General features: G+C 37.3%; 1 protein-coding gene across 1 annotated transcript; it reads left to right on the top strand.

The window, feature by feature from the left end:
* Positions 1-5,439: 5,439 nt before the first annotated feature.
* LOC145784569 (delta(14)-sterol reductase TM7SF2-like) lies at positions 5,440-24,509 on the top strand. Its single transcript, XM_082596416.1, has 12 exons — positions 5,440-5,622; positions 5,716-5,815; positions 8,784-8,965; positions 10,513-10,764; positions 11,469-11,640; positions 14,745-14,896; positions 15,038-15,187; positions 15,650-15,772; positions 16,551-16,719; positions 17,144-17,224; positions 18,067-18,195; positions 21,604-24,509. Exons 1-12 carry the CDS (start codon positions 5,473-5,475, stop codon positions 21,762-21,764), a joined length of 1,821 nt encoding a protein of 606 aa, XP_082452542.1. The 5' UTR covers positions 5,440-5,472; the 3' UTR covers positions 21,765-24,509.
* Positions 24,510-25,699: the final 1,190 nt, after the last annotated feature.

Here is a 25,699-nt window from a genome sequence, read left to right as displayed (position 1 = left end):
TGTATCATTTTGAGGTATTTTGAAAGTAGCATCGTCATTAAGTTCTGCATCAACATTTTGATTTGCATGCTTAGCTTTTGAAGCTGTATAATACAGGAAATTCTTCCCATCTTTGCCGGGCAAGATCGCTTCCCAGTAGCGTAGCCAGGAATTTTGAAAGGGGGGGGGTTTTGACGACCCAGCGGCGGGGGGTCTGGGGGGCCTCCCCTAGAAAATTTTGAAAAATTACTTTGAGTTTGGTACATTCTGAGAGCATTTTCAACAAAAATGTGGGTATGAATATTCCTGTAAAATGGTGCTGTCCGGTGGCTTAGCAAAAGGATAAGATCATGTTTTCTTCGGCATTTTTCGGAAATAAAGCTAAAGTCTCTGTTTTCTTGTTGCTAATTCCTGGCTGAGATGTTTGAATGTTTGGTATTGGCAAAAATCGCTCTTTTAATGCAATTTTGTTTAAAATTAGGCAATTTTTTTAAGACTGAAAGCATCATTCTCAATATCGTGACGTCACACACGTGCCAAAGGGGGGGGTTGTAACCCCCAAAACCCCCCCCTTGGCTACGCCACTGTCGCTTCCAATACAGTAAAGAACTGGTCGAAGGTTAACACTTCTGTAGCCTAAGTTTACAACTTAAAAGAGTTTTATTTTCTGGAAAATTATACTGAAACACTGATACACGCCCGTAAAGACCACAAAACAACAGCTCAAGCAAACGTTAAACAATTTATTCGCCTGCAAACTACGCCACTAACCCTATGGCACAGCATTGCAAACAGCGGCTCGTCGTTCACGACTCCAACGTCACGCTCTGTTGGTTTGTTATGCAAAAGGTTTATTGTTGAAAAACAAATATGGATCACGTTTTCGAATCGTGACGTCATTTTTTCATATTCATAATTTTTGATTGGCTGTTCGATTTGAAATGTTTTCCGCCATGGATGAATTGTGTAACTCAATATAAGTGTTGCCAGAATAAACTTTAATGAGATTAAGAACTATAAATTTTGCTATTTAGAAAACGTTTTACTCAAAATTATTTATTTGATTAGTTGACTTTTAGGCCTACTTTTAGTTTAATTTGAAAGTAGACTGTATTTGATACTTTTTCAGTTAAGCTTTAAGTAAATTGGCAACGCTGGTGTAGTGATTGATGAAGCGTGTCCAGTATTGTCTTCATTCCAACCAATAAACTTAGCAGATGATCAGGGTTGTCAGATTGGAATAATTGATTCCAGATCTGGAATCAAAACGAACTGTCTAGTAGGGAAAAAAAATGTCTGGAATCTGGAATAATTTTAGAAGCAAATTGGGATTGTTTAGACAAGTCTAGATTGTTTCGGTAATTGTCTTTTTTTCATTGCATTTAGTAGCTGCAACGCGTGCGCGTAACTTTCTGCCCTAGTTCCGTCTCTTTGATTGAAACTGTGTTGCTGAATTGCACGCTCTCTGGCACGAAAGCCTGTCTGTGAGAAGTGTGACGCAACCTAGTTAGCTGACAGGACTTTCCGCTCACTTAACACTGGGTTGTATTTCTATGTATGTTAAGTTTACTTTTAATCTGTTATGTTTTTAGGTTGTTACAGAATGCAGTACCGTAGTTATTGTTAAGTACCGGTACGATATTTATTGATTTTCATATTTTGTTGCATCGAAGCAGTTAGATAAGAAGTTCAAAAATCCAAGTGTATGTGAAGTTTATTGTAGGAAGAATATGGCTCTACGCAGTGGCGTATCCTGGTGGGTTGAGCAAGGGATTGAAGGGAAGCAATGAAACTCGTGGGGGGTAAGAACGTTCCGAAGGCACGCGTATTCTAGGGGTCCGAGGGCATGCCCCCTGGAAAAATTTTGCAAAATTACACTCAAATAATAGATTATATGTAGTGCTTTCTGGAAACACTTTTTGGGTAGGCTAATATTTGTATGTATGCACGGTATACGCCTACGTACGGTATGAAATTTTTTAGCAGATATACAGCGATTAACTTATTAAAGGTAGCTCTTACACAAACGAGCAAAAACTGGGCAAGGCTTCTCAGCAGGAAGAAACCCTACGTACATTTTTCAAGAATTCTAATAATATAAAGAAAAAACAGTTGCTCTTTCGCTTCCTGTGTTCATTTGTCAGCATACATCGTTTACACTGCCAATCATTTGACAAACTTTTTCAACAAGCACGCAGGCACAGACATAAAATTGGGGTGAACAAAGGCTACAAAACTTGATAAAAAATGTGCTGGCATCATCTTAGGGATATTTTCATTTCAACATGAAGATTCTCACCACTACTTATTGTAAGTTATATCATATTTACAATATACACTGCGTATTTAATGGTATTTTGTTTTAGACTTGAAATGAAATGTCTAGAATAAATTTAGAATAATTTAGAATCAAACTGGCATGCAATCTGGAAGGGAAGGCTACAACTAATCTGACAACCCTGCAGATGATTTTATCTTTCAAAATTTATCAAAATTTTTGATAGTTGATCATTGATGCAGTATAAAATGATCGTGTTATTACTTTTCCATCACCCTTCGCACCAAAATAAAAATTGCTGCTGTTCTTTAAATGTTAATTATTAAGTAAGAAGTGTCTTAGTTTTGCTTAATTTTACAGTATACAGCATGGTTACTTTATAGTGTAGTGGAATTTCCAGTTCTACTTACGAATGTTTTTGGATTCCATTTCATCAAACTTTTTGATCATTATAATTATTGATCTAACTATTAAAAAATATGGTAGCCTATTTTGTTACATATTTATGCTTACTGGTTGAGAAGAGGTTCATCAGGCCTAGAATGGTGCCAAGCCCAATGGCAGATCTGGTGAATAGCTTAAGGGGGTAGGGTGGTTTAAAAAACAACAACATAATAGTGTGTAGGCAGTAGTGTATTTAGGGGGGGATAAAGGGCGATGGCCCCCCTAATGATCAGGTAAAAAAATACAAATTTTGCAAAAAAAGTTGTAGCGCAATTGCTTGGATGATTCATTCTAGTGCGGATTGTGGTATACTTTTTGCAATGGAAGTACCGGTAGATATTTTTTCAAAGTGCAACTGTAATAATTTCAATCTTTATAGTGTCATAATACTTAAGGCAAAGACTATATTTACCATATATTGTAAATATAGCCACTGAGGCTGTATTCCTGTGTTTACTCAGATGCAACTTAAGTCATACCCTCATTTCGTACCCTAAAAAAATCGAGGAGAAAATTGAAAAAAGCCAAAATAGCACACGGATCGCAGTTTCCGCCTAACCCTAGTTCTTTAAAGGTTTTGCAGAAACTCCGATTAGCGACTTCGGCTTTGTTGCAATCAGCGATTTCGGCTTTGTACTATTTTTTCTCAATCTTTTCAGGCTACAAAGTGAGGGTACGAATTAGGTTGCATCCGTTTACTCAAGCAAGACGATGACCCCAATTATGCACTCAAGCGTATTGTTACTTAGGTTTATATCTTTTTGCACAACCATAGCTCAAACTAAAACTATTGAATACATGTAGTAAAATTTTCTTGAAATCTTGCAACCACCAAATTTGGGCAACACTAAAAGGCGGAAACGCGGAAATAAGCCGGGCGTGAAATGGCGCATTGTCTGCAGAAGTAGCGATTTAATGCCGATGTAGAAAACTCGGAAATACGATCTTGGCGTCCATATTGTTTAACATAGCGATAACTTCATCATGAAAGAATGAAATGTTGCAACATGGAAAAAGGCGGAAATGCGATTTTTAACAACAACTCACCACCGAACCTACTTTTATGTTGAAATATCATTGCAAGATATTGTTTAGAAGCAATTGTGAGGTCATTAAATACTTTGACTGTTTTAATTCCACAGTTATTGGAGTAAATTTCAAAAATTGAAAGGAATTTATTTAAACAAGGAAAAGGTGAAAATGCGATTTTTAGCCACAACTCAATGCCAAACATTTTCTTATGTTGAATATCATTGAAAGATATTATTTAGAAGCAATTGTGAGATCATTAAATATGGTACTATGACTGTTTTAATTCTAAAGTTATTTCTGCATTTCCGCCTTTTAGTGTTGCCCACCAAATTTACTTGTTGACAGTGAAAATACAGTGCATAAAATCTAACAACGTCTCTGGTCTTGATTATTTATACTGTTACAACTGGAAACAGTAAAAAGCACTATTGCTGATAAAGTTCTAAAAAAATACTCCTATGCAGTTTAAAATCGACAGTGCTCTTTAGAATCTGAGACCGATGCAGTCGCTGTGAGCCACAGACATTTATGCTAAAATTTGTCATGTTTACTGTTTATGGCCTTAGAGGGGGTTATAAATTCAGCTTTTTTGTTATTGAGACAAGAGAACAAGAAGGTGAGAAAAAATGTGTCATGCTTGAGTGAATAGAAATAGCCTCTAAGGCTGTATTCACAATATTTGGTAAGATTAGTCTTTGCGAATACGAGCAGTCCCTCTAATTATAATTATATACCATATTATATGGTTATCATATCTTCTCAAGCTATAGTTTTCTTACATCACACTTGCAAGCATGATGTGTATATTTTTGTAAAATGTAGTTTGCTCATAGCATCTTATGACCTACGTACACAAACTTGATAGCAATAAAAGCAAAAAATATCAAAACATATGTTAAAAATATATATAGGCCTACATTGATAAAATGCTTTTCTCAAAAATCAGTATATAATTACCAATTTGTACAGCCATCTAACTTAATCATTTACAGCAAAAATAAGTTATTTTGCTAAACTAAACCAGCAAATAACTAGCTTAGCCTGCACTGAAACAAAATTTGACTGAGTAAACTAGATCAAATAGGTATGGTAATATTTACATGCAGTTTTACTTGGCAAATGTGGGCACATCCCTGTTTGGAAATAGAGGTGCGGAAGAAAAAGGCTGCTCACGTGTTTGTTTTGAAATCGCAAGGGTTTTCTTTCAAGTCTTTTGAAGTGTCTCATAAAATAATTAATTTGCAATGTTTTTCAATCAATTGTATGAAATTTTGCAAATGAAATCATGTACTTCATTTCACAACAGTAATTTTATTTAGTAATTCTAAAAAATGTTTTCTGGTTAAACTTTTGGACGTCCTTTCTAACATCGCTCTCTCAAGCCAAAATAATTTGTCCGATCAGTCGCCCACAGATGACATCAAAAGCATTTAAAACTTTTTTATTGTTCGGAGGAGGATTATACAATTAAATGAATGGAGTACACAAACGAGAAACAAATCCTGATACTATCATCCGACTTATATATTCTTTTATGCGAGATACGCTTAACTGATGGCTTTATTTAACACTAGATAGGATTTGGTTTGGGATTTCAGATTTTGATCCAAATAAACGATTGATACGTTTAAGCGGTATGCTCTTAACCGATTTTATTTGTATTACTGTATGCAAATTATTTATTTATGGTTGATGCAGGTTTTCTTGAAGTGGTTTAGTTTGTATTTGGTTGGTTTAAGATGAAGCGGAATGTTGGTGATAGAGTGATGGCCAGATGGCCTGGAAGTGCTTTGTATTTTCATGCAGAAATAAAAGCCATCGATGATGATACTGCAGAAGTGTTGTTTAGTGATGGCACAGAAATGGAAATACCAATGAGCTACATCAAAGTTAGTCTGTTAACTATTTTTGAGTGATAATGTAAATACTAAATAACCCCATGTTCAATCAAAAGTGATGGCATATTTTTCTTTGTATTTTAGAGTGAATCTGCATTTGCTCATCCAAAGCGAGCTAAATCTCCAGCTCGATCTCGGCGGCGTTCAAGATCTCCAGCAAGAAGTCCCAGCAGAAAAGGACAAGGTGATAACTTCCCCTCTGCTGATAACATTCTTATTTATAATCAAACTTCATGTTTGTTATGTTGGTTGGTCATAGGCAAGCCTTAAAGCAGCCGGCGGCTATCGTGGCCATGGCCGCTAAGTAAGCTGGTCTTTGAATGACCGCCGGTGCTGCCTCCTCAGTCTGGCCGCCGGTTTCTTCTCGCCAATTATTTAATTTTTTCGAATGACCTTGGATTAACTGTCGAAAATATTTAGCATCAAAGAGTGACGCAGAATTGGGTCAGCGTGTCATAATCACCGCTGTTGTATTGTGCGGAACATTTGCTATTGTATATTAATGGAATATATCCAGCTGCGATCACCAGTTTTAAGTCTTGTTTGTATTTCCAGACGTTTATTTTCAGTGTTAATCCTAAGTGCTAATTTACATCGGTGGCAATATTGTCGTTTTTATGTCGATTCAATGTTGTCGGACATTGAATCGTGAATAAAAATGAGAACTAGGTTAGTTGACATCCGAGGGGAAACACTTGTCTTCATAGTTGAGAAATGTTCACCCTGTTGGTTAGTGACTTCACACCCTCAATGGTGACATCATAACGGTATAAATGGTCAGGTTTTATGAAAGGCGGTATTCGGTAATGCAGTTGAAACAATTTAGTGTCGTTAAATGGTCCCACAGTACCGGATTACAATCCCGATAAAGCAGTTATTTGCGTGGTACAACAATTCTATTGCAGGACGTCGCCCAGACTTCAACAACGCTAAGTGATCATTTTAGCATTGTAGCAAGTTTATTTATATTTACTCGTGCTATCGTAATTTGTATTTCGGCCTCTAAATGCACAGATTTGACCGCCGAGAAGGAGCTCCCGGTAGCGAATTTTTTTCCCACAAACTTTCTGTCTCATTTGCATATTTCTGTAAGCGTAGCCATTACTGATTACCGCGCGACGCGCGTAACTGTTTTTACCGATTTTCGCCCTCCAGCAGGGGTCTGCTACTATTCGGTGAGTCCGATTCGGTGAGAGCCTTTTTCGGTGAGAGCCCTATTCGGTGATTTTTTTGAATTTTTTTTTGAAAATTATCGGGTACCGTAGCCTAATTAAAACCCTTAACCCCAAACCCCCTAACCCAAAAACCCAAACCCCCCAAAAAAACCCAAACCCAAAAAACCCCAAAACCCCCAAAAAAACCCAAAACCCCAAACCCCCAAAAAACCCCAACCCCCAAAAAACCCCAAACCCCCAAAAAACCCCAAACCCCCAAAAAACGCCAAACCCCAAAAAACCCCAAAAACCCTCCAAACCGCAAACCCCAACCCTCAAACCCCCAAAAAATCCTAACCCCAAAAACCTCCAACCCCAAAAACCCCCTAACCCCAAAACCGCAAACCCCAACCCCCAAAAACCCCCAACCCCAAAAACTCCCAACCCCAAAAACCCTCAACCCCAAACCCCCAACCCCAAAAAACCCCAACCTCAAAAACCCCCAACCCCAAAAACCCCCCAACCCCCTAACCCCAAAAACCCCCAACCCTAAAAACCCCCTAACCCCCAACCCCAAAAACTCTCAACCCCAAAAACCCCCAACCCCCTAACCCCTATCCCCTAACCCTATAACGGCAATGATAATTAGGCTACGGCGCGCAATAATTTAAAAAAAAAAACTCACCGAATAGGGCTCTCACCGAAAAAGGCTCTCACCGAATCGGACTCACCGAATCGGGCCATTCCGCTCCAGCAGGTCCAAATGTAAACATTAAACTTCAAAAAATACGTAGCCTAGAGACACACCTGGTCTAGTCAAGTTTAAAAAAGTTGAGAAAAGAAATTGATTCTGGTCACTAGTCTACAAGTAAGATTACGGTATCCGAATTGATTTGGAATTAACCCTAACCCATTAGCCCTAATCTTATTTTTTTGAAAAGCTTTTGTTCACTGCAAAAATTAATGTAGGCCTAAAGAAAAAAAAATATGGACTTTGATGGGCGTCGAACCGATGTCCTCACGAACGTAAGGCAAAACACGTAACCACTGAACCAAACGCGCCAACAAAAAATGATTGCATTCACACGGTATAAATACAAACTTTATGCGAAGTAGCAAAAAGTTCGTGGGAAAAAATTTTTCGCCTCCTGGTAGGCCATGATGGCTGCTGGAAGAAGATACTTTTAAGGCCTAATAGGACTAGGAATCTTCATCTCCAGACTGAGAAAACCTAATAGTAAACTTTATTGTAGATTTGCAAATTGCATTCCTGCAAAGACTCTAAATCATTGCCGGAGGCTTGTGTTGTTATTGTAAATTATTCCACTCTCTATCAGTGGTCCTTAAAGTTTTAACTCCTCAATAACCTTCAGTCAAATTGAAATCTTAATACAAGCATACTATCTTGGCAGGCCTCTAATCTCTGAGAAGTTGTTAAATTGTCTCCGAAACTACTGCGCTTGTTGGCCATGGTTGGTCGCCGGCTTCCGCAAGCCAATAATTCTTCGCTTGTTTGTATTTCGAACTTTTTTCTCCACTTGCGTTTGTACATGAAACTTTTTTCTCCTCACTCGCATTCACAATCTTTTTTTACAGAAAAGGTAAAATCTTTCACACGCCGATAAAAATATTGCTGACAAAACATACGCAAAAAGTCTGAGCGTTGACCTATAAAAACTCGAAGACTAGATGTATATACACCTACTTTGGAAGCAGTGCGTTTAAGTAGGCTACAACTGTAAATATATTTCAGGGCCTTGTTGTTCTTACCTCAGTGAATGTAAACCATAATATTAATTAACGGATTTTTAAAAGCACAAATTGCCTGGTGTGATAATTTGGCCACCGGGAAGAAAGAAGCTCTGGTAGGCCGTGCTTGGTTGTCGTAAAAATAAAGAAGATTAGAGGCCTGCTTAGTATGTCTTTCATATTTGAAACGATGTATTTAAAAAATATATTAAGTGTTAAAAGCTGATTACAAGTTTTATTTGTTTTCAGCCTTGAAAAAATGCACCAATGAGATGCCCAAGGTTCGCCATCGCTCTCAATCCAATTCTCGCAACCAAAACAAACTTTTGTCAAGTTCTTCATCATCTGAAGAAAAGACCACCACAATTAAATCAGTGGGAGATTTAACAAAGGAAAAAGTTGTGACCAACACCAAATTTACCAAATCAATGGTTAGTTCTCAGTACCTCAGTTTAATTGTAACGACAGGGGATTTTTTCAAAACAAAACTTCCTTATTAATATTATTATTAAACCTTTCATCAAATTTTCTTATGATTTAACTAATGATCCACAATAGGATGTGTAGTGTGATAAAATATTTAAAACAAAGTAAACAGTATAATTACACTAAATCAGTTTCATTAATACAATTTTCGCCACACAAGTGTGGCTTCAATATACGAGCTAGTCTTAGTCAGATAGAATGTTCTATTCGAATAAAACTACACCGAAGAAGCCACAGTTATGTGTATAAAATTCTATTAATAAAACTGATTTAGTGTGATACTGTCTACTAGGTGATTTTTTTTTGTAAGTTTATATTGTCACACAGTCTGTTCATAAATTTTTATTCAAGTGTTTTTGTACAACGAAAGCACAAGCTGATTTCTGTGCAGAATACGCACAGCAGGCCACTAAGCTAATGGCCTCCGAAATTACAGTGCTAGAGGGCCATGTTTGGTCGCCGGTTTTCACGAGTCAACGTTTTTCACTCTGTTCGTATTTGAAACTTTTTTTCTCCACTCGCGTTTGTACGTGAAACTTTTTTGTTCTCACTCGCATTCGCAACCTTCTTTTACAAACAAGGCTAAGTCTGTCACATGCTAAGAGAAATATTGCTGATAACAGTTTTGCAAAAAGTCTAACCATAGACCTATATACTCGGACTAGCTCTACACTACTTGGAAAGCAGTGCATTTAAAATATATATATAACTGCAAAGATTTTTCAGGACATTGTACGCTTTCTTCTTACCTGAGTAAATGCAAAAACACGATATTAATGAATAGATTTTTATTTTCATCAATTTTTAACAGTTTTTTTTCTGACGGAAAGAAGTTCTTGTAGGGCATGCTTGGTCGCCGAAAAAAATAAAGGAGTTTAGAGGCCTGCACAGCATCAAGGATTCATAATTTTTGATTTGTTGAAGGAAGATTCAGTTTTGATACAGATACCTTGTACAGAAAAACGTGCTTGCTGGAACATGATTATTTTTATTCAATTAGGACGTTAATTTTGTGAAATTTATATGTATAGTCTGTTCTTGATTCAAGTGATTTCAATCTGTTAAATTAGCAGGATAGAATTTTTCTAGTTGCCAATCCCACCACAGGCATTCATCCACTTTATGTCAATTGGTACACAGTGATGTGTAGTTAATATTTGTTTAGAAAACTTACTGAGGAACTTATCTGATTACTTATCATTTGTTTGTCAGATAGTTACGTCTAATCTTGCTCAGCGTCCGTTGTTACAAAAACTTCGTCAGTGAATTGAAACATGTGGCTGAATGATAAATTAATTGTTGTAATTTCTCTAAAAAAAGTTGTCCGGAGTAGGTGTATTTGCTCATAGAAGCAAGGCAGTTTCTTTTCAGTGTCATTTGTAGTGCCTGAAATAAAACTATTCAAAATATTGCTTCACTTTTATATTGTAGCTTTCAGTCAAACTTGTATATATAGGCTATTAAAATAATTGTTTTGTATCTTTTCTAAAAGGTGACAATTACTTCTAAAAATTCAACTGCAATCGACTCTGCACACATTGTTACCAGACTTAGAGAAAGAACAACAAAAATGTCACCATTTGTGGCGCTCGACAGTGCTACTGTGAAGCAATTAACCACTCCAGAACCTCTTCCGTTTGAATATGGAGGACCGCTCGGTGTCTTTTTGACATATATCTCAACCCCATTCTTACCGTTAGTGATGCTAGTTGGATGCACGAAGTACGACTGTTCTGTTTCCAAGGTAAATTGGTTTCAGTGATTAAAAATTAGTGGTTTTTATTGCATTGATCAGTCAGTTTTAATTTCAATCTTAATGATGCAAAGTGCAGTATGGAAATCCGGTTTGATTTAACTGTCTTATCATTGCCTAGTAATAAACTTTTATTGACTATTTACGGCAAGTTTCTCTTAAGTTCATCTTCCCTACTCAACTGAAATAAAATTGTATGATTGTATATATTATATATATATTACTAGTTTTACATCAGAATTAGTTATTAGTTCACTAAAAACCTTAACTGCCTGTTTCACCTTAGTAGCATCATCAGAAGAAACTTATTCAAACAGATTCTATAAAATAGACTTTAGCATTTAAAATTGGATTTTAAAATCAAATAGATTCTATTTGAATAAGTTCCTTCAGATGATCCTATTAAGGCGAAACACTAACAGGTTGTTAATGTTTTTAGTGACTCAGTAACTAATTTTGATGTAATTTGGTTTGCTTGACTTTTCGCTTGGCATTGAGCTCTTTTTGTAGTAGGCCTATTAACAGCATTTATTGTTTTATTGCTAGCTTTATATATAATTACACTATTAAATCGTAATTTGTTTAATGTGGTCTTTAATTTGTTTCCTTAGTATTTGATATTGCAGCTCAGAGGTGGCGTTTGCGTCACACAATCTTTTGTTTTTACTTATATTACCAACAACCGCGCTTTGCAGTTTAATCCTTCCATGATTCCTTTGGATTGGCAAGCCTACTTCAGTGTGAGAGCGTTTCTGATAGTTCTTGGTTTCATGCTTTTTCAAGCTGTCATATATGCACTGCCATTTGGCCGTGTCATTCGAGGACCACCAACACCTTATGGAAACAGATTGGACTATAGAATAAGTGGTGAGTTTTTATGGAAGCTTCTTCTGCAAAACATTGATTGCAAGGTCGTAAAAGGTTTTTATATTGTTGAGTTTTAACCAGGTTTACTATATATTTAATTTTCTTGCCAGAAAACAACATAAAAAGATAGATTAGTGAGCCCGATAAGGGAAACATATTATACTGTTTTGTTAAAAACATGTTAACAACTCAAAACAAAGGCCAGTGTACACTGTACATTAGGGTGCGTCGTGTGCCCCCAAAAATTTAAAAAATGATCGAAAACAAAATTATTTTTTTTTGTTGGTGAGGCTTGACTAAAAAAGCAAAATTACAAAATTTCAAAGAATTTGGTCAAGGTCTAGGTGCTCCACATCCCAATTGTCCGTATCCCCTTGTTAGCTTGACAATAGGGTGGATTGAAAAAAAAAAATTTTTTTTAATTAAAAAAAGGGGGTCTACACCCCTGAGAAATTGGCAAAAAACAACAACAAAACTGGTTTCAGGGAGTTGTACCACCTATTGGCCGTGCTACCCCCCCCCCCCATTTTATGGGGGAAGACCCCCAAAATTCTCAAATTGGATGTAACTTTGGAACTGCTGGTGCTAGGAACATGAGTTTGGATGCAGAATTGTAATGTTTTTATCTGCTCTAAGAGGACTTTTTGCCTTAATTTCACTAGAAAAAAAGTTATGACAAAAAACGTATATTTGACAATGTTTTGGACAAAAACGGTAGCGCAAGCACAAAGTAATGGGTAAATGCACATGCTGTACTGCATATACTGGTCACAGATGACTTGGATACTTTTGCTTATTGCATTTGCAATAAATATACAGCATAGTATGCAACTATGCATAATATACGGCACACATGACATAGAGAATACAAGGGTTAATCGAGAGGATGTTGGCAGTGGTCTAACGGTACAGTAGTGTGATTGGTAATACAATATAGTGCTCATGTCATGTACACACACAGCTGCATGACCTGGGTGTTACTAACTGGACTGTTCAAAGTGTAGGTGCATAAAACATATAGTGTAATTGGTAGACGTAATTGGTGATGGGTAGACTGTGATCTGCCATGAAATCATTGTCAAGAAAATACCAGCACACAGATTGATATACTCCATACTGCTGCATGTGCTAGACTACCGGTACTACATTGAGTCTTCAGCAATCAGCACAAAAAGGTGAACATGTCAATCTAGTGGGTTAACCCTAGTGGGAATTGCTTCTTGCTGTTGAATTCTTTCATAAATTGACGAGATCGTACCTGATGAATCAGCCCAGGTCATCCCTTCTTTCAAAACCTACAGCATATAAGCTTGCTTCAGTCACAAGATTGACGTGACGCTCCACTGCTTGGTTGTGGCAAGGATTATCCAGCCGCAGAGGTTCGTCGATGACATTGTCAAGCTGTTGATCTGTTAGCGATCTCATGATAGGTGGCTCAGACTTATGAACTGTACCAAGCTTCACAAGTTGGTGGTATGATTTTGTTTTAGTATTAAGCTGTGGCACAAGAAATCTGCATATTGCAGGTGGCACCGCTGGTGAAATTTCCTTTCTCAGCTTTCGATTTTCATCTTCTGCTTTTTGTGAGGAGCAAACATGATTCTTGCTTTGCTTTTCCTGTGCTTGTGAACCTAAGGAATAGATTTGTTGGACTGCTGCTCTTCTAACTTGGCAGCCTTCATCGCCTAGCATACCAACAATGACATTTTCAGATTGAGCAAATAATGCATTGCGTTCCAAAACCTTCTTGGAAATCTCTTTTACTTCTTGCTTTGGGAAGATTTCTTTGCAACATGTTGAAGAAGTTTTTTAACCCATCAGATAATGAATTGTGGTGTTATATTTCAAACCAAGATGGGAAGCAAACCTTGATGCACTATGCAGTACTCAGACAAGTTCATGAAACTTTTGGAAGGGTTGATTACATGAGTCGTAAGTAGCCTACAAGCAAGTGTTAGCCACCTTGAATGACATAATTCCCCGACTGACAAAAACTGCAAGTCTTCATCAACATTCAACCTGCCCAATTGCCCAAGCGCAATGCAGGCATAATCCATATATTACACTGGTCTACAAAAAAAGATTTTTTTTTGCTCCATGAACTTTGAAGACTGATTTAGAGTAATTTTGGGGTGCTGAATCCGAATCTGACCTCAGATTTATCCTATCACGTCAGTTTGTGAGATATGATAACAACAAATTGTTACTTTTGTCAAAAGTGGAAGATTTGGCGTTGCGTTCACCACCAACATATGCAGTGCTATAGCGAAAGGTTAGTGTTAGACAGGCCAAAACAGCCTTTAAGTAAGGTTACTGGCTAAGCATTGCCATAGGCCTGCTAAAAATTTTGTATTTTTATGCAAAACATTGATGGGGGAGGGGGTCAGTTATACTTTTAGCCTCCCTTTTAGCTTGTTATTACTGCCTTGTTAATAATGTTGCTTAGAAAGCAAATTGGTATCAAAATTATAGTTGGTGACTTGGTGAGTGTATTCCAGCTACTTATGCACCACATGGCCTGGATTTCTGGATATAGCACAATGTGTAACGTGCAATAAACGCAACGTCAAATCTTCCACTTTTGACAAAAATAACAATTTGCTGTTATCATATCTCACAAATCTGACGTGATAGGATCAATCTGAGGTCAGATTCGGATTCAGCATCCCAAAATTACTCTAAATCAGTTTTCAAAGTCCATAGAGCAAAACTCGTGCTGTTATGTTAAAACAAGGTATTTATGGACCATAGGGTCAAATTCCTGTATTTTTAACTGCAATGTGGAGGACCTAAACATTAATATTTTTTGCTGAAACTTCATATTATTGCTATTTCAGTGAAACCTCACCATTGAAAAAAAATAATACAAAAAATATGAACATTGGGGCACATGACGCACCCTACTGTACATTACAACTGTGCAATGTGCATGGCTGAAAATGGAACTGTTCTTGTTTTCTTTTTCTCAACGCTGACACGTTGTGAAACTTTATTCTGAAATTTTTTGCAACCACAGACATCAATTCCTTGTCTGCACTGAGGACTTCATTGCAGCGTTATGAATGCATTGCAATGAATATAACTAGTTTCCTGTTGCTTTGCAGCAATGTATACACTGGTGATCACCGGTGTTGCCTATTTTCTACCAGTTATCCGTTACAAGTTTTCATTTGCTTTCATACATGGTGAACTGCTCCAACTTGCGGTTGCTGGAACAGTCCTAAGCTACCTTGGCACTTTTTTAATCCACATTGCGGTAAGTCAAATAAAAATACATTGAATCCGCAGTTAAAATTTCTTACATCGCGTTTCTAGAGTATTTGCATGCATCGCAAAACGTGTGCTTATTCTGCGTTTGCAACCACGCAGTTTCTAATTCATTGTCTTTTTTACGTAGTCATTCTGGGCTGGGGAAAAAGATATCAATCCTGCAGCGAACACCGGCTCCCACTTGTATGATAGCTTTCTTGGCCGATACTTCCATCCCCGCATCGGGAGACTGTTTGATTTAAAGCTTTACCTTTACAGACCTGCCATGGCAGGATGGGTAAGTGTTTTTTCTTGTTTTGTAGTTGGAGCAGTGTGTGTGTTGCTTCATGTCTGTCATTGGGTAATGAGTACATTCCAGTTTAACTACTTAAACCGAAGTATAACTATACCACCGCTACTATATATACAGTACGTAACTACAAACCCAAACCATCTTGTGCCAAACATGTGCTTGAAATGTTTGTCCATGTTCATTTGTTAATGTGATAGTTTACACTTTACAAGCAAAATAAGAATTTCCACCTAATGACGATTGTTATTTTATTTGCAACTTTTTCCTCTTTTTAAACTGTTTCCTCTGTTTGTTTAAAACGGTTGCAGAAGTTTTTCATCAGACGTGCGAGAACTGGTTGGTAAAGTCAAGATATTGTCAACAAGAATAAAGGCTAAGATTCACTGCGTTAAAGAAAGCGAGCTTCTGGGCATATGTGCTGAACTTGATATCAAAACTCTGTTACAGCTCGTCTTGATATGGATTGAAATGGGGAGGGATTACGATTTACATGGTTCACATTCCGTTCGATTCCTCGTTGTTGCCGTTTCTCAAATTCTTTACATTTTTTTCGAGTTTTTTTACGACGAAGTAGGTTGTTTGTGTCAGTTGTTCTTGCACGCAACGCAATCTGGTAATGTCTTCCGTAGATCCATTATCTAAATTATATACCGGTACTTCAAATTACACCTTTTCTTGCAAATAATTTTAAATGCTTTGTTTAAAGTACTATAAGCCCTTTCAAGTGTTGAGGCAAGGTTTAGTTCGGTGTAATGAGATGGCTAATGAATGATCTAATGATAAAAGCTCTCTTGTGTTATCTTCAACGTGTCGGCTGCATAGCCGAGTGGTGTGACCCTGGAACGACGTTCGAAAGGGCGCCGGTTCGACACCGCTCAAGAGCATGCGGCTGTGTCTTTGGCAGGACACTTGAAGGCATGCCTGAAGGTGGACATGAAGATTGGCTTCCTTGCCTTCCCGTCCACTTAATCTAAATCTTCAACCACCAGGTGTAATTCACGTTCCAGAAAAAGCCGTACGATCAGTTTCGCTTTCGGCATTCTTTAAGTCCATTTAAATGATCTAAATCTATTTCGCAAAGTATTTTATCTTTGAAACACCACTTGTGACAGCCGTTTTTGTTGCCCTTCTACCATACATTTACGCCTGTATACGACAAACAAAAAACGTGACGTGTTTAGATTCGAAAGATGCCTGATTTACGAAGAAAGTATAACTCTTTTCATACATTGTTATATCAATGTTTTAGGCTACATATGAAGGAAACTTTTGCAATACAACAAAAAAACAATGGTGCGCTTCCTATTCTGTTTCGGGATGATCGTTTTAGTTTCATTACTTGCTTTAGACCCAGTGCCCTTACATGCTGGACATCAAGAACGAAGGCTTGGGTTTCGTTCAATTCTTCGGCGAGATCGTGATTGTCCCGTTCGTGTATTCCATGCCAGTGCGTTACGTCATCGATTACCCTTCTGACTTGTCGCCAGCTCAATTGGTTGTGACGTCAGCACTGCTACGTAAGCACTAACTTAACGATTCTGTTTGAATCAGATGCTTAATAATGCTGTGATATATTCTGTGACTAAAAAGCAGATCTATTTAACTCTTCAGTATAATCTTATTCAAATAGAATCTATTCGATGACGATTCTATTCTGTTATGATTCTACTTGAATAAGATGATACTGAAGAAGCCACACTTGTGTGCCGAAAGCTCTATATTTTAATAAATTTATTTTTCTGATTTGGTGGGATATTGTTTACTCTTTGTATATAAATTAGTTTGTATCCTTGTGGTGTGGAACCTTCTCTTGCTTTTTGGGCCAATTTAACAGATGTTTGAGGTACAACCCCCTCTTTTTCTTTCACTCATTCATCTTGATCGTCTTTCCTTTTTCGCAAACTCATAATTGACGTCTGGTAATGAGCTTGTGTTTTGCAGTGACCGGATCCATTCTAGTCTTTTGGTCGGGAAGGCAAAAAAGTATCTTTAGAAAGGATCCATTCGATCCCCGCGTGCAAAGTACGTACTTAACATTAAGTTATTTAGTGTTAACTTTTCAACGTAGGCTTCTGCAGTATCAGCTAATTATTTATTGTATTGATAGATTTAAATTTTGCTTCAGAGAAGCCTGGTCTTCATTCCGAAACATCAGGATCGACTGGTTGTCCGCAGTGAGCCCCATTTCTCTCTGTCGTTGGCATCTTCAATTTTCAAATTTGTACTGTACCAATAGATTTAAATTTTTTACAGCGTTCAACAAATATGAAGTTAAAAAAGTTATCTTAAGGTACTGTAACACCAATTCAGTTCTAATACTCTTGTAAACACTAAAGCAGGGTTTCTCAACTGGGTCCCCTCAAGGGGCCACAAACAGAGTTCTTCTTTAGGTAGCTCTATCGTGATGTTGTACAACCCGCTTTGTGTCTTGCAATATCACGAGTGGAATTACCTAAGTGTCACTATATTAATAGGTTGTTATTTTTATTTGTCATTCAAATTCTAATTTTTGAAGTAGACTTTGTGAATGCTTATTTTAGCCCAGAAAAGGGTGGTAAAAAGACATATTCGAAACCACGATGTAAGCTGATTTCGGCTCTTTTCAGTATGACTAGTAAAGTAAATGTGGTTTCAGTTCAATCTGAATGAATCAGTGCATCGTATTTTTGTGCAAGAAATCAATTACTATTACGTACAAAAGCATCATCATCCAAATTCGGTTTTGTCTCCTCTAGTGAGGCTGGCCGTTTTTTTTTCCTTACAGCAATTGCCTTCACTCTTGTTTTCCATCTCGTTCTGTTCATATTTAAAGACTGTCAGACATCTGTTGATGAGTAAAAACGTTTTCTGTGTCCCACTCCCAGATCTCGAGAGCTTGCCGCCATCGAAGGAAAACGGCTCTCGTTTGCTCATATCGGGGTTGTGGGGCTACCTGCGCCACCCTAACTACTTAGGTGAAATCCTTATTGGATCAGCTTGGAGCGTTGCTTGTGGTAAGTTTGTTTAAATGAATATATTGTAGCGTTCAGTTGTAATGAATTAGTTGTGAGAAACTTTTTATTATCCTTCATCTAACCCAGGGGTTCCCAACCGGGGGTACGAGATTAAACATCAAAGGGTGCAAAGATCCTTGCGCCACAGAGCAGCTTTTCAAACAGATTTCACAGTATAGTTTTATTTTGAAATTGTAAATGATATTACCGGAATTCCGGGTGGGCGAGAGTTTTTCAAACAGATTTCATTGAATGTGTATGTTCGCAAATTCGCAATGGTTAGTCTTTCTCAAAAAGACTGCGTTTAGCGTCGTTGCTGCAATTAAGCTTTAATAGATATGATGTTTGCTTTCTTGCGCCTTGCGATCTTATGAGCGCTGCTAAACTAAACAAACTTCTTTTGTTTTCCTTTGAGACCTAAAAAGCGCGTGACCTGTTACCTTGAAGTGGCGCCTTCGGATTTGCCGCAAAATGTTCGGGCAGGTGAGTGACTGCTGACTGTGCTAACGGAATCTTCCCGAGCTGGAAGCTGATCCGGCAGCATGCTAACGTCAAATGGAGCAGGTAGATTTCCATGGCTCATGCTGTCTTCTACAACTATCAGTGCATTGCCTGAGACATTGACTTCACCACTGTCCATGGTCTATCCTTGAAGCACTGCATCTCGACGCCTTTTGGAAGCTGGTTTTACAAATGTGCGAATAAATGACTTTGCTTCATATTTTCAATAATGAAATGACAACATCGCGCGGTGCCCCAATATATACCCAGCAACAAGTTTGTGAGGAAAGATTTGTAAAAAGCGATTGTTTCAGTATGTCTTTAGTTTGAATCGGTTATTTTATTGTCATGTTCATTATGATGTCATATTCATATTCTCTTAGGCTGACCCGGAACTGAAGTTTGATTGTGACGTAACGAAAGTGAGACCATTCGGAGAAAAGATCAAACGTGGCTTTCTCTCACCAGGAATTGCCAGCGTGTGGCAGTTGCCGTAGCAACAACAATGCAGTGATACCGCATTTTTTTCAACGCAGCGTTGTTGCAAAATTGCTTTGTTCTGTCGGATACCTAGCGAGAGACATAGTGTAAAACAAGAAGTTGCGCTGCAGTTGGTTGGATAATTCATAGTTTAACAAAAACGGAAATAATTGTAATGAACACTTCATAAGTGTCATGAAAACAAGGTGGGCGAAACATATTTTACCCACCCTCCCTTTACAGCAGGGTGGGCGGCGCCCACCCGGCCCACCCTATTTCGACGCCTATGCCGGTATGCCATTACCGTCTTTGCTTTGAAAAAGAAAAAAAAAACAATTATCTACAAAGAATTGTTGTTATTTAGTAGGCTAAGAAGCCTCATTGTCTCATCATAACAATGTGTTTTTTTACTTGCTGCTGCTGAAAATGAAAACCTTGCTAATTTTCCTTGTCTTGACCAAATTGCAAATAACTTTTTGCTGCAAAATGACAAAAATGAAATTATTTTCCATTTAAAGATGCTGGTTGATTTTTTCGATGGTTACTTTTTTGCTGGTGAATTGAATGATTTCCAGCATTGGATTATAAATCCATTTCTTTTTGATTTAACAAAAATGTCGGATGAGGATAATTGGAAGGAGAACATAATAATCGAAATGAAAAGCTACCAAAAATTGAAACTGCCATTTGACAAATCAAAGTTAGAAGATTTTTGGTGTTTTGCTATGAAGCTTTCCCAAGTCTTGCTATGGAAGCCATGGTAGTGTTAATTCTCTAACAACTTATCGCTGTGAAAGTGGCTTTTCGACCATGATGTATAGCAAGAATAAGTACAGAAATCGTCTGCAACTGGTGGATGATTTACGTGTTGCCTTGAGTATAATCGAACCATCGTTTGAGTGAATTTTATCTATGAAGCAGCAACAAATATCTCACTCAGAAGTGACAAACAAAATAACTGACATTTAATTTCTTTTAGTAATTTTTGTATTTTTGTGTGAAATATCGGTTTAACTTTTAATTGAGCTATAAAAGCAATTTAATTTAGCAATATATGATATACCTGAAAATTTTTATCAGATTTTTTTTGGGGATACAAAGAATGGTCTGACCTGACAAAGGGGTACGAAGAGCAAAAAAGGTTGGGAACCCCTGATCTAACCGAAAACGTAATCGTATCTAACTTAAGATATCTGCAATCAAAGGGCCATCCATGCAAATTGCAAATACTCTACTTTGGTATATGTCTTGTATTCACCAACAGAAAACTTATTTTTTTGTTTAGCCTGTAATCCTTGATGAATAAGCCCATTGATTGTTTGGAACCCATTGTAATGTAATAAAATGAAGCCATTCATGCAACATGTGCTTTGAAAGTAGCATGATTTTTCTGAAGGTGACTATACAACATTCTAGAGCGCAATTTTTCATTCTCTTCTTGAATACTTTCAAGATTTTTTATATGTGCTTTTTCGACCATTGTTATTTCTTATGAATTTGTTTACTTCATAACGACCTGTATGCACAGGCCATGCTAACATGCGAACTTCAAATTTGGCTGGAGGCCGATCTGCTACGCTTGTTAGCATTTAAAATCGCTAGTATAAGTTGATAGTCTCTGTCTGAGGAGTAGTTGGTAAATATGTTATTTGTTCATATTTTGGGTTACTCTTTTGCAATTGTTACCACACAAATAACGGACTACATTTTAGCACAAGAGCATGACAACACTGGGAACAGGAAAAGATTTGTCGTTTTATGTGAAACAAAGAGTTTTGCAGTAATTTGAGATTCAGTGATCACACTTTAGCAATTTAGATTTTTGAAAATGTTTTTCAAGAGAGATATAAATCGGAGAGGGGGTTAATCGGCTTTTTTTCAAATTCAACTTCAGCCCTGATTTTAGGATATAACTGTAGTGTATATTCTAAGTATATTCTAAAAAAAATTGAAATTTCCGTCCAAAACTTCCTCCCGCCCTAAAAATTACTTTTCAATTAAAGTTGCTCTGCTGTTGTATGGGTTGATGGCACTTGAAGTTGAAGTATTGTTTGCTACTGTACTAAAACACATTAAAAACGTTGCAACACAGCCGCAAACAGTTTTACTGTTTTTGGCTTTATCGGGTCATTTCGCTTTGTGCGCATGACTACGCCCATGCGCAAAGGCGTGACTTATATACAAACAGTTTGTGTGAAACGTTATATTAAGCCGCCAACATTTTTAACGTGTTTTAGTGCAGTAGAAAACAATATTTGGACTTGCATAGTCAATAGCCAGTCAATAACATAGCTTCATATTTTGGCAAGGACTGTGTATATAAATCGTTGTAGTTTCATTCAACAAGTTCACTCATCACTTCAGACTGATGATCAATACACAACCTTCTGCTTATCACCCATTCATCAAACTTTGTATTTTAAACAGGCTTCACTCACCTTTTGCCGTGGTTCTACCCTGTGTTTGTCACCGTCCTCCTCTGCCACCGTTCACTGCGGGACGATGTTCGTTGCCGTCAGAAGCATGGTCTTGTGTGGAAGGTGTACTGCGATCGGGTGAAGTACCGTGTCATACCGGGTGTATTCTAGATCGTTCTGCATTGGCACCCATTGCGGTGTTTATCACCGCCTGCCTTGTGCTGCAAGCTACTTTTCCGGTTGAGATCGCCCATTCATTGATTTCAACTTGACTATGGGGTTACTTTTACATTTGACTTTACAGGTCACCTTGACATGTGTTAGAATCGTGGTTTCAAAGTTTCTACACTTCTCTACCTATGTCGCAAAGTGCATTTAGAAGTGTTGGTGATGTCATTTGCTATTGGTATGATTCAAAATTGAAATCACCACAGTCGTGCTTGTATTCGTGTCATTTTTAGCCTCATTTTGAGCAATGTAATGTCCTGGCACAGATTTTCGGTGCAACAGAAGCATTTTTTTAACTTTTGGCGTGGCTTTCAAACTTATAATTCTTATTCTCTTGGACAATGTATAATTGTATATATTCAATATAATTCATTCCTCTGCGACATTGTATGCATTTTAGCGAACTATTTAAGCTTGGTTAACACAGTAAAGTCAAATTTCCAGTATATTGTTTTGTTTCAAACTGCTCACAATCCACCTTTTGCACAGTGATTCAACGTCCGCAGACGTTGTTTGGAGGAAAGAGTTGCTAGCGGGGATGAGTCTTACGCTTCCTGGTTTTTTTTAATGCCTTTGATCAATGGTCATTCAAGATAAAACGCTTTGTTGATGAAAAAGCGCTTGACTCATGCTCACTTAGACCACGTAACTGGCTTGCAAGACACCATGGCAGCTAGAAAGTAACCAACGAGAGTACCTTCCCGTTTGTTTAATTAAATATTTTCACCTAGCATTAGCCTAAAATGTTATTGCTTAAACTTTTTTGTTTACTACTTGAGAGAAGTTATGTTTTTAAAAGTTCGAATTAGCTCTGCCTTGTTTTGACCTGATATTCGTCATAATGGGTTGCGCCGTACGGAAGTGCCACGTAGCTTCGCCTTTTTCCTGCTTAGCCTACTGCACGTGTGCTGAACCTTGATGATGGCATCTCACGCTTGGCTGCTTTGTTTTTTGTATACAAATTTCGCAAATTAAGCTAATCTAAATTAATTTTAGCAGTGACAACTCTCGTACTAAATGTTGTGGTCACGCACTGGACAAAGGTGTGGAGCAACGCGTTTATTTTTACTTCACCGTTTGCAGCTTCGAGTAAAGTCATTGCGTTAACATGAACAAAAAATAATGTTTGGAATCATGTTTTCACTTGTTATTTTGAACATTGGCTTCATTTTGTTTGTGTGTATTTTTTCCGGTTTCTCATTCCAGATTGTGACCATGTGTGCCTAATTCTAAGTCTAAAGTGATTATTTTTAGTCTTACAAATTAAATATTGCGCCTTAAATATTCCTATTGCATTTTGTTTTACACCGACCCTCAAAATTACGACTGTTCTTCATTTTCAGCAAGATACTTTGTGCGTTCTATTCGCATCAGTTGAAAAAGTTTCTAAATTATTGTCAATCTTGCTGCAATTTTAGCATCAACTTTTAGCCTTAAGAATGCTCTACTGATCTATGTTGCCCCTTACCTGTTCAGCCGGTTATCCCAAGAAGGAATTGTATGGATATGGTTGTACAAGTACTTTCGCTTGTACAATGTACTTGTACAGCCGTCTTTTCGATTCATGATAAGGTTCTATCATTCCGGAGGGCGTGTGGTATGTAGCTTGCACCTCTTATGTAATCAACTTGGACTTCGCAGGGAAAGCGGAGAAAACGTACGTAGCCTATTAGCAAAACTCTACTTACACAAAAGTGTAAATATATGTCACGTTCTACATCATCACACTCTTTTGGACCGGGTTTCAGATGTGCGATTGAAATTAATTTGAACCCCTATACCTCAACCATGCCTTCAAAGCTTTTAACTTGAATTTTGAATAGTTTATTACATGCTTTTCAAACAGAAAAACTTTGTTGAAACCTGCAGCTTGGCTTCCTCCAAAACTGAACCCTAGCCCAAACCTTGAATCCTTAACCCAAACTTCCTCCAAACCCTATTTTACCCCGCTTTCCTCTACTTAGGTGGTTATAATGAAACCATAGAATATAGATCTTGATTGATTAAGTTTTGTCTTGGGAATTACTTAGCCTATTTGTCAAGCCGTTGCACGTTTTCCTGTATGTTCATTTGTGTCATTTATTTAAATATAATTGACTAATATACAGAATTGTTATACCAAATGCGTATAACGTTTTTTCTTAACAACCTACTAATAATATGGTTTTAAAACATGTGTTTTTTGTAGCTGCACTAATGACAATTGAGATTTTGCATATACCCCATTTTGTTAACTTTTCCAATCGAAGAGTGTAGTTTTAAAAGTTCTAAAGTCATGTTGTGGTCGATTTAGACTTAGCAGTGGAAACAAGTCTTCATAGAAAACTATATCTGTTTGGCATAAATTTTCAGCTTGGATGGTTGTGTCTACGCTCACGTGCCACTAACAAATGTAATTTTACAAGCAGTTCGAAGCTTTTATGCCGTTTTCTCCACCCTGACATTTTGTGACAGACACTTTAAAGCTACACCCTTCAATCGCTAATATTGAAATTTATTGTGTAGTTCAACTTAGCGAGCGATTATTCTACATTTTAGATTAAATTTCCAATTTTCAAAGAATTTCCACCCATCTAAGTACTGCCGTGATAGCTAGTCACAGTAATAAGATGCATTATTGTGCTAAAATTCTGAGATTTTTTCTTTATGCCTTGCGATTGTAAATACATGATTTTGTAGTTTGGTGTACCACATTTTGAAACATGTCTTTCTACTAAAAGATGACGATATAGATGAGTTTGGGTGTGGCAGAGTCTTGATTTCTAGGGCTCACAATAGGAAGGATTGTAACTTGCTGGTAGAAATCATCGTTTGCGCAAAGTTTAGTTGAAACATTTGTATATCATGCAAATAGGGTTTGAACAAAAGCAAAAATTAAGTCGTATGTATTTGTAAGGCCAGTGATCGAACCCACTGCAGTCAGGGCCGGATTTACCAATAGGCTAGGCAGGCTGAAACCTAGGGGCCTCGAAATTCGGTTTCGAAGTTTGTAATTCGTTTAAAAACTTGACAAGTTCAAACCCTACCTAAAGTATATCAAGCTTTTCAGAGTAGAAAATTCTATACACAACTTGATCAGCAAACAAAAGCAACCTTGCCGAATATTAACTACAGAGCTGTCACTGGGAGACAAAGAAATGCACCTGACGCTTTAAGTGAACTCTCTTCAAAGGAAAAGTTTAAAATAAATTTCTTTATCCCTATGCTCGACGCACTTGAAGCCAATTTAAGAAGAGCTAATGTGTACAGCGACATTGCAGAAATGTTCCTCTTTCTTGCTAATCTGAAAGCAACTAAGGTAAAAATTGTACGAGGCGTAGAACTTTTAAAGGAAGCGTATCCGGAAGATGTTGACCCGAAACTTAGGCTACTGATGAACTTCTACATTTTCATTTGTACGTGAGACAAACACAAAACCATGGCATGGGCTTGCCGGTACAGAAGAATTTATTTGCTTGTATAATGGAGACCTTTATGAAATTAGGTGCAAGGAAAAAAATTAACACTGCCTTTCCTAATGTGGAAGCAATATTAAGACTGTTTCTAAGCTTAATGGTCACTAACTGCTCAGGAGAGAGATCTTTCTCAAGGCTCAAAAGCGTCAAAAATGAACTGAGATCGACAATGTCTCAAGAAAGGTTATCCGCACTGAGCATTCTGTGTATTGAGAGTGACAAATTTAAACAGATAAATTTTGATGAACTTTTGCATGATTTTGCTTTGACGACAGCTAGAAAAAAAAATTGTAGCATAGTCTTACTCTATTTGATGGCTGTAACTGTTTCTTATGTCCTCGTAAATAAACTTTACAATATTATTGTAACGGTTGTTTGATCAAAGAAATTAAAAGCAAAACTGCCTTAACTGAATTTTTATTC

Source organism: Aplidium turbinatum, chromosome 15, assembly GCF_918807975.1.
Source record: "Aplidium turbinatum chromosome 15, kaAplTurb1.1, whole genome shotgun sequence".
In the NCBI taxonomy this organism is placed as follows: Eukaryota; Metazoa; Chordata; class Ascidiacea; order Aplousobranchia; family Polyclinidae; genus Aplidium; species Aplidium turbinatum.
This window is presented reverse-complemented; position numbering and strand designations above follow the sequence as displayed.

Excerpts from the sequence above, each read along its gene's own strand:
- LOC145784569 (XM_082596416.1), top strand. The coding sequence starts at position 5,473 with ATGAAGCGGAATGTTGGTGATAGAGTGATGGCCAGATGGCCTGGAAGT. Across the intron at positions 5,623-5,715 it reads TACCAATGAGCTACATCAAA|AGTGAATCTGCATTTGCTCA; the intron begins GTTAGTCTGTTA and ends TTTGTATTTTAG. Across the intron at positions 5,816-8,783 it reads TCCCAGCAGAAAAGGACAAG|CCTTGAAAAAATGCACCAAT; the intron begins GTGATAACTTCC and ends ATTTGTTTTCAG.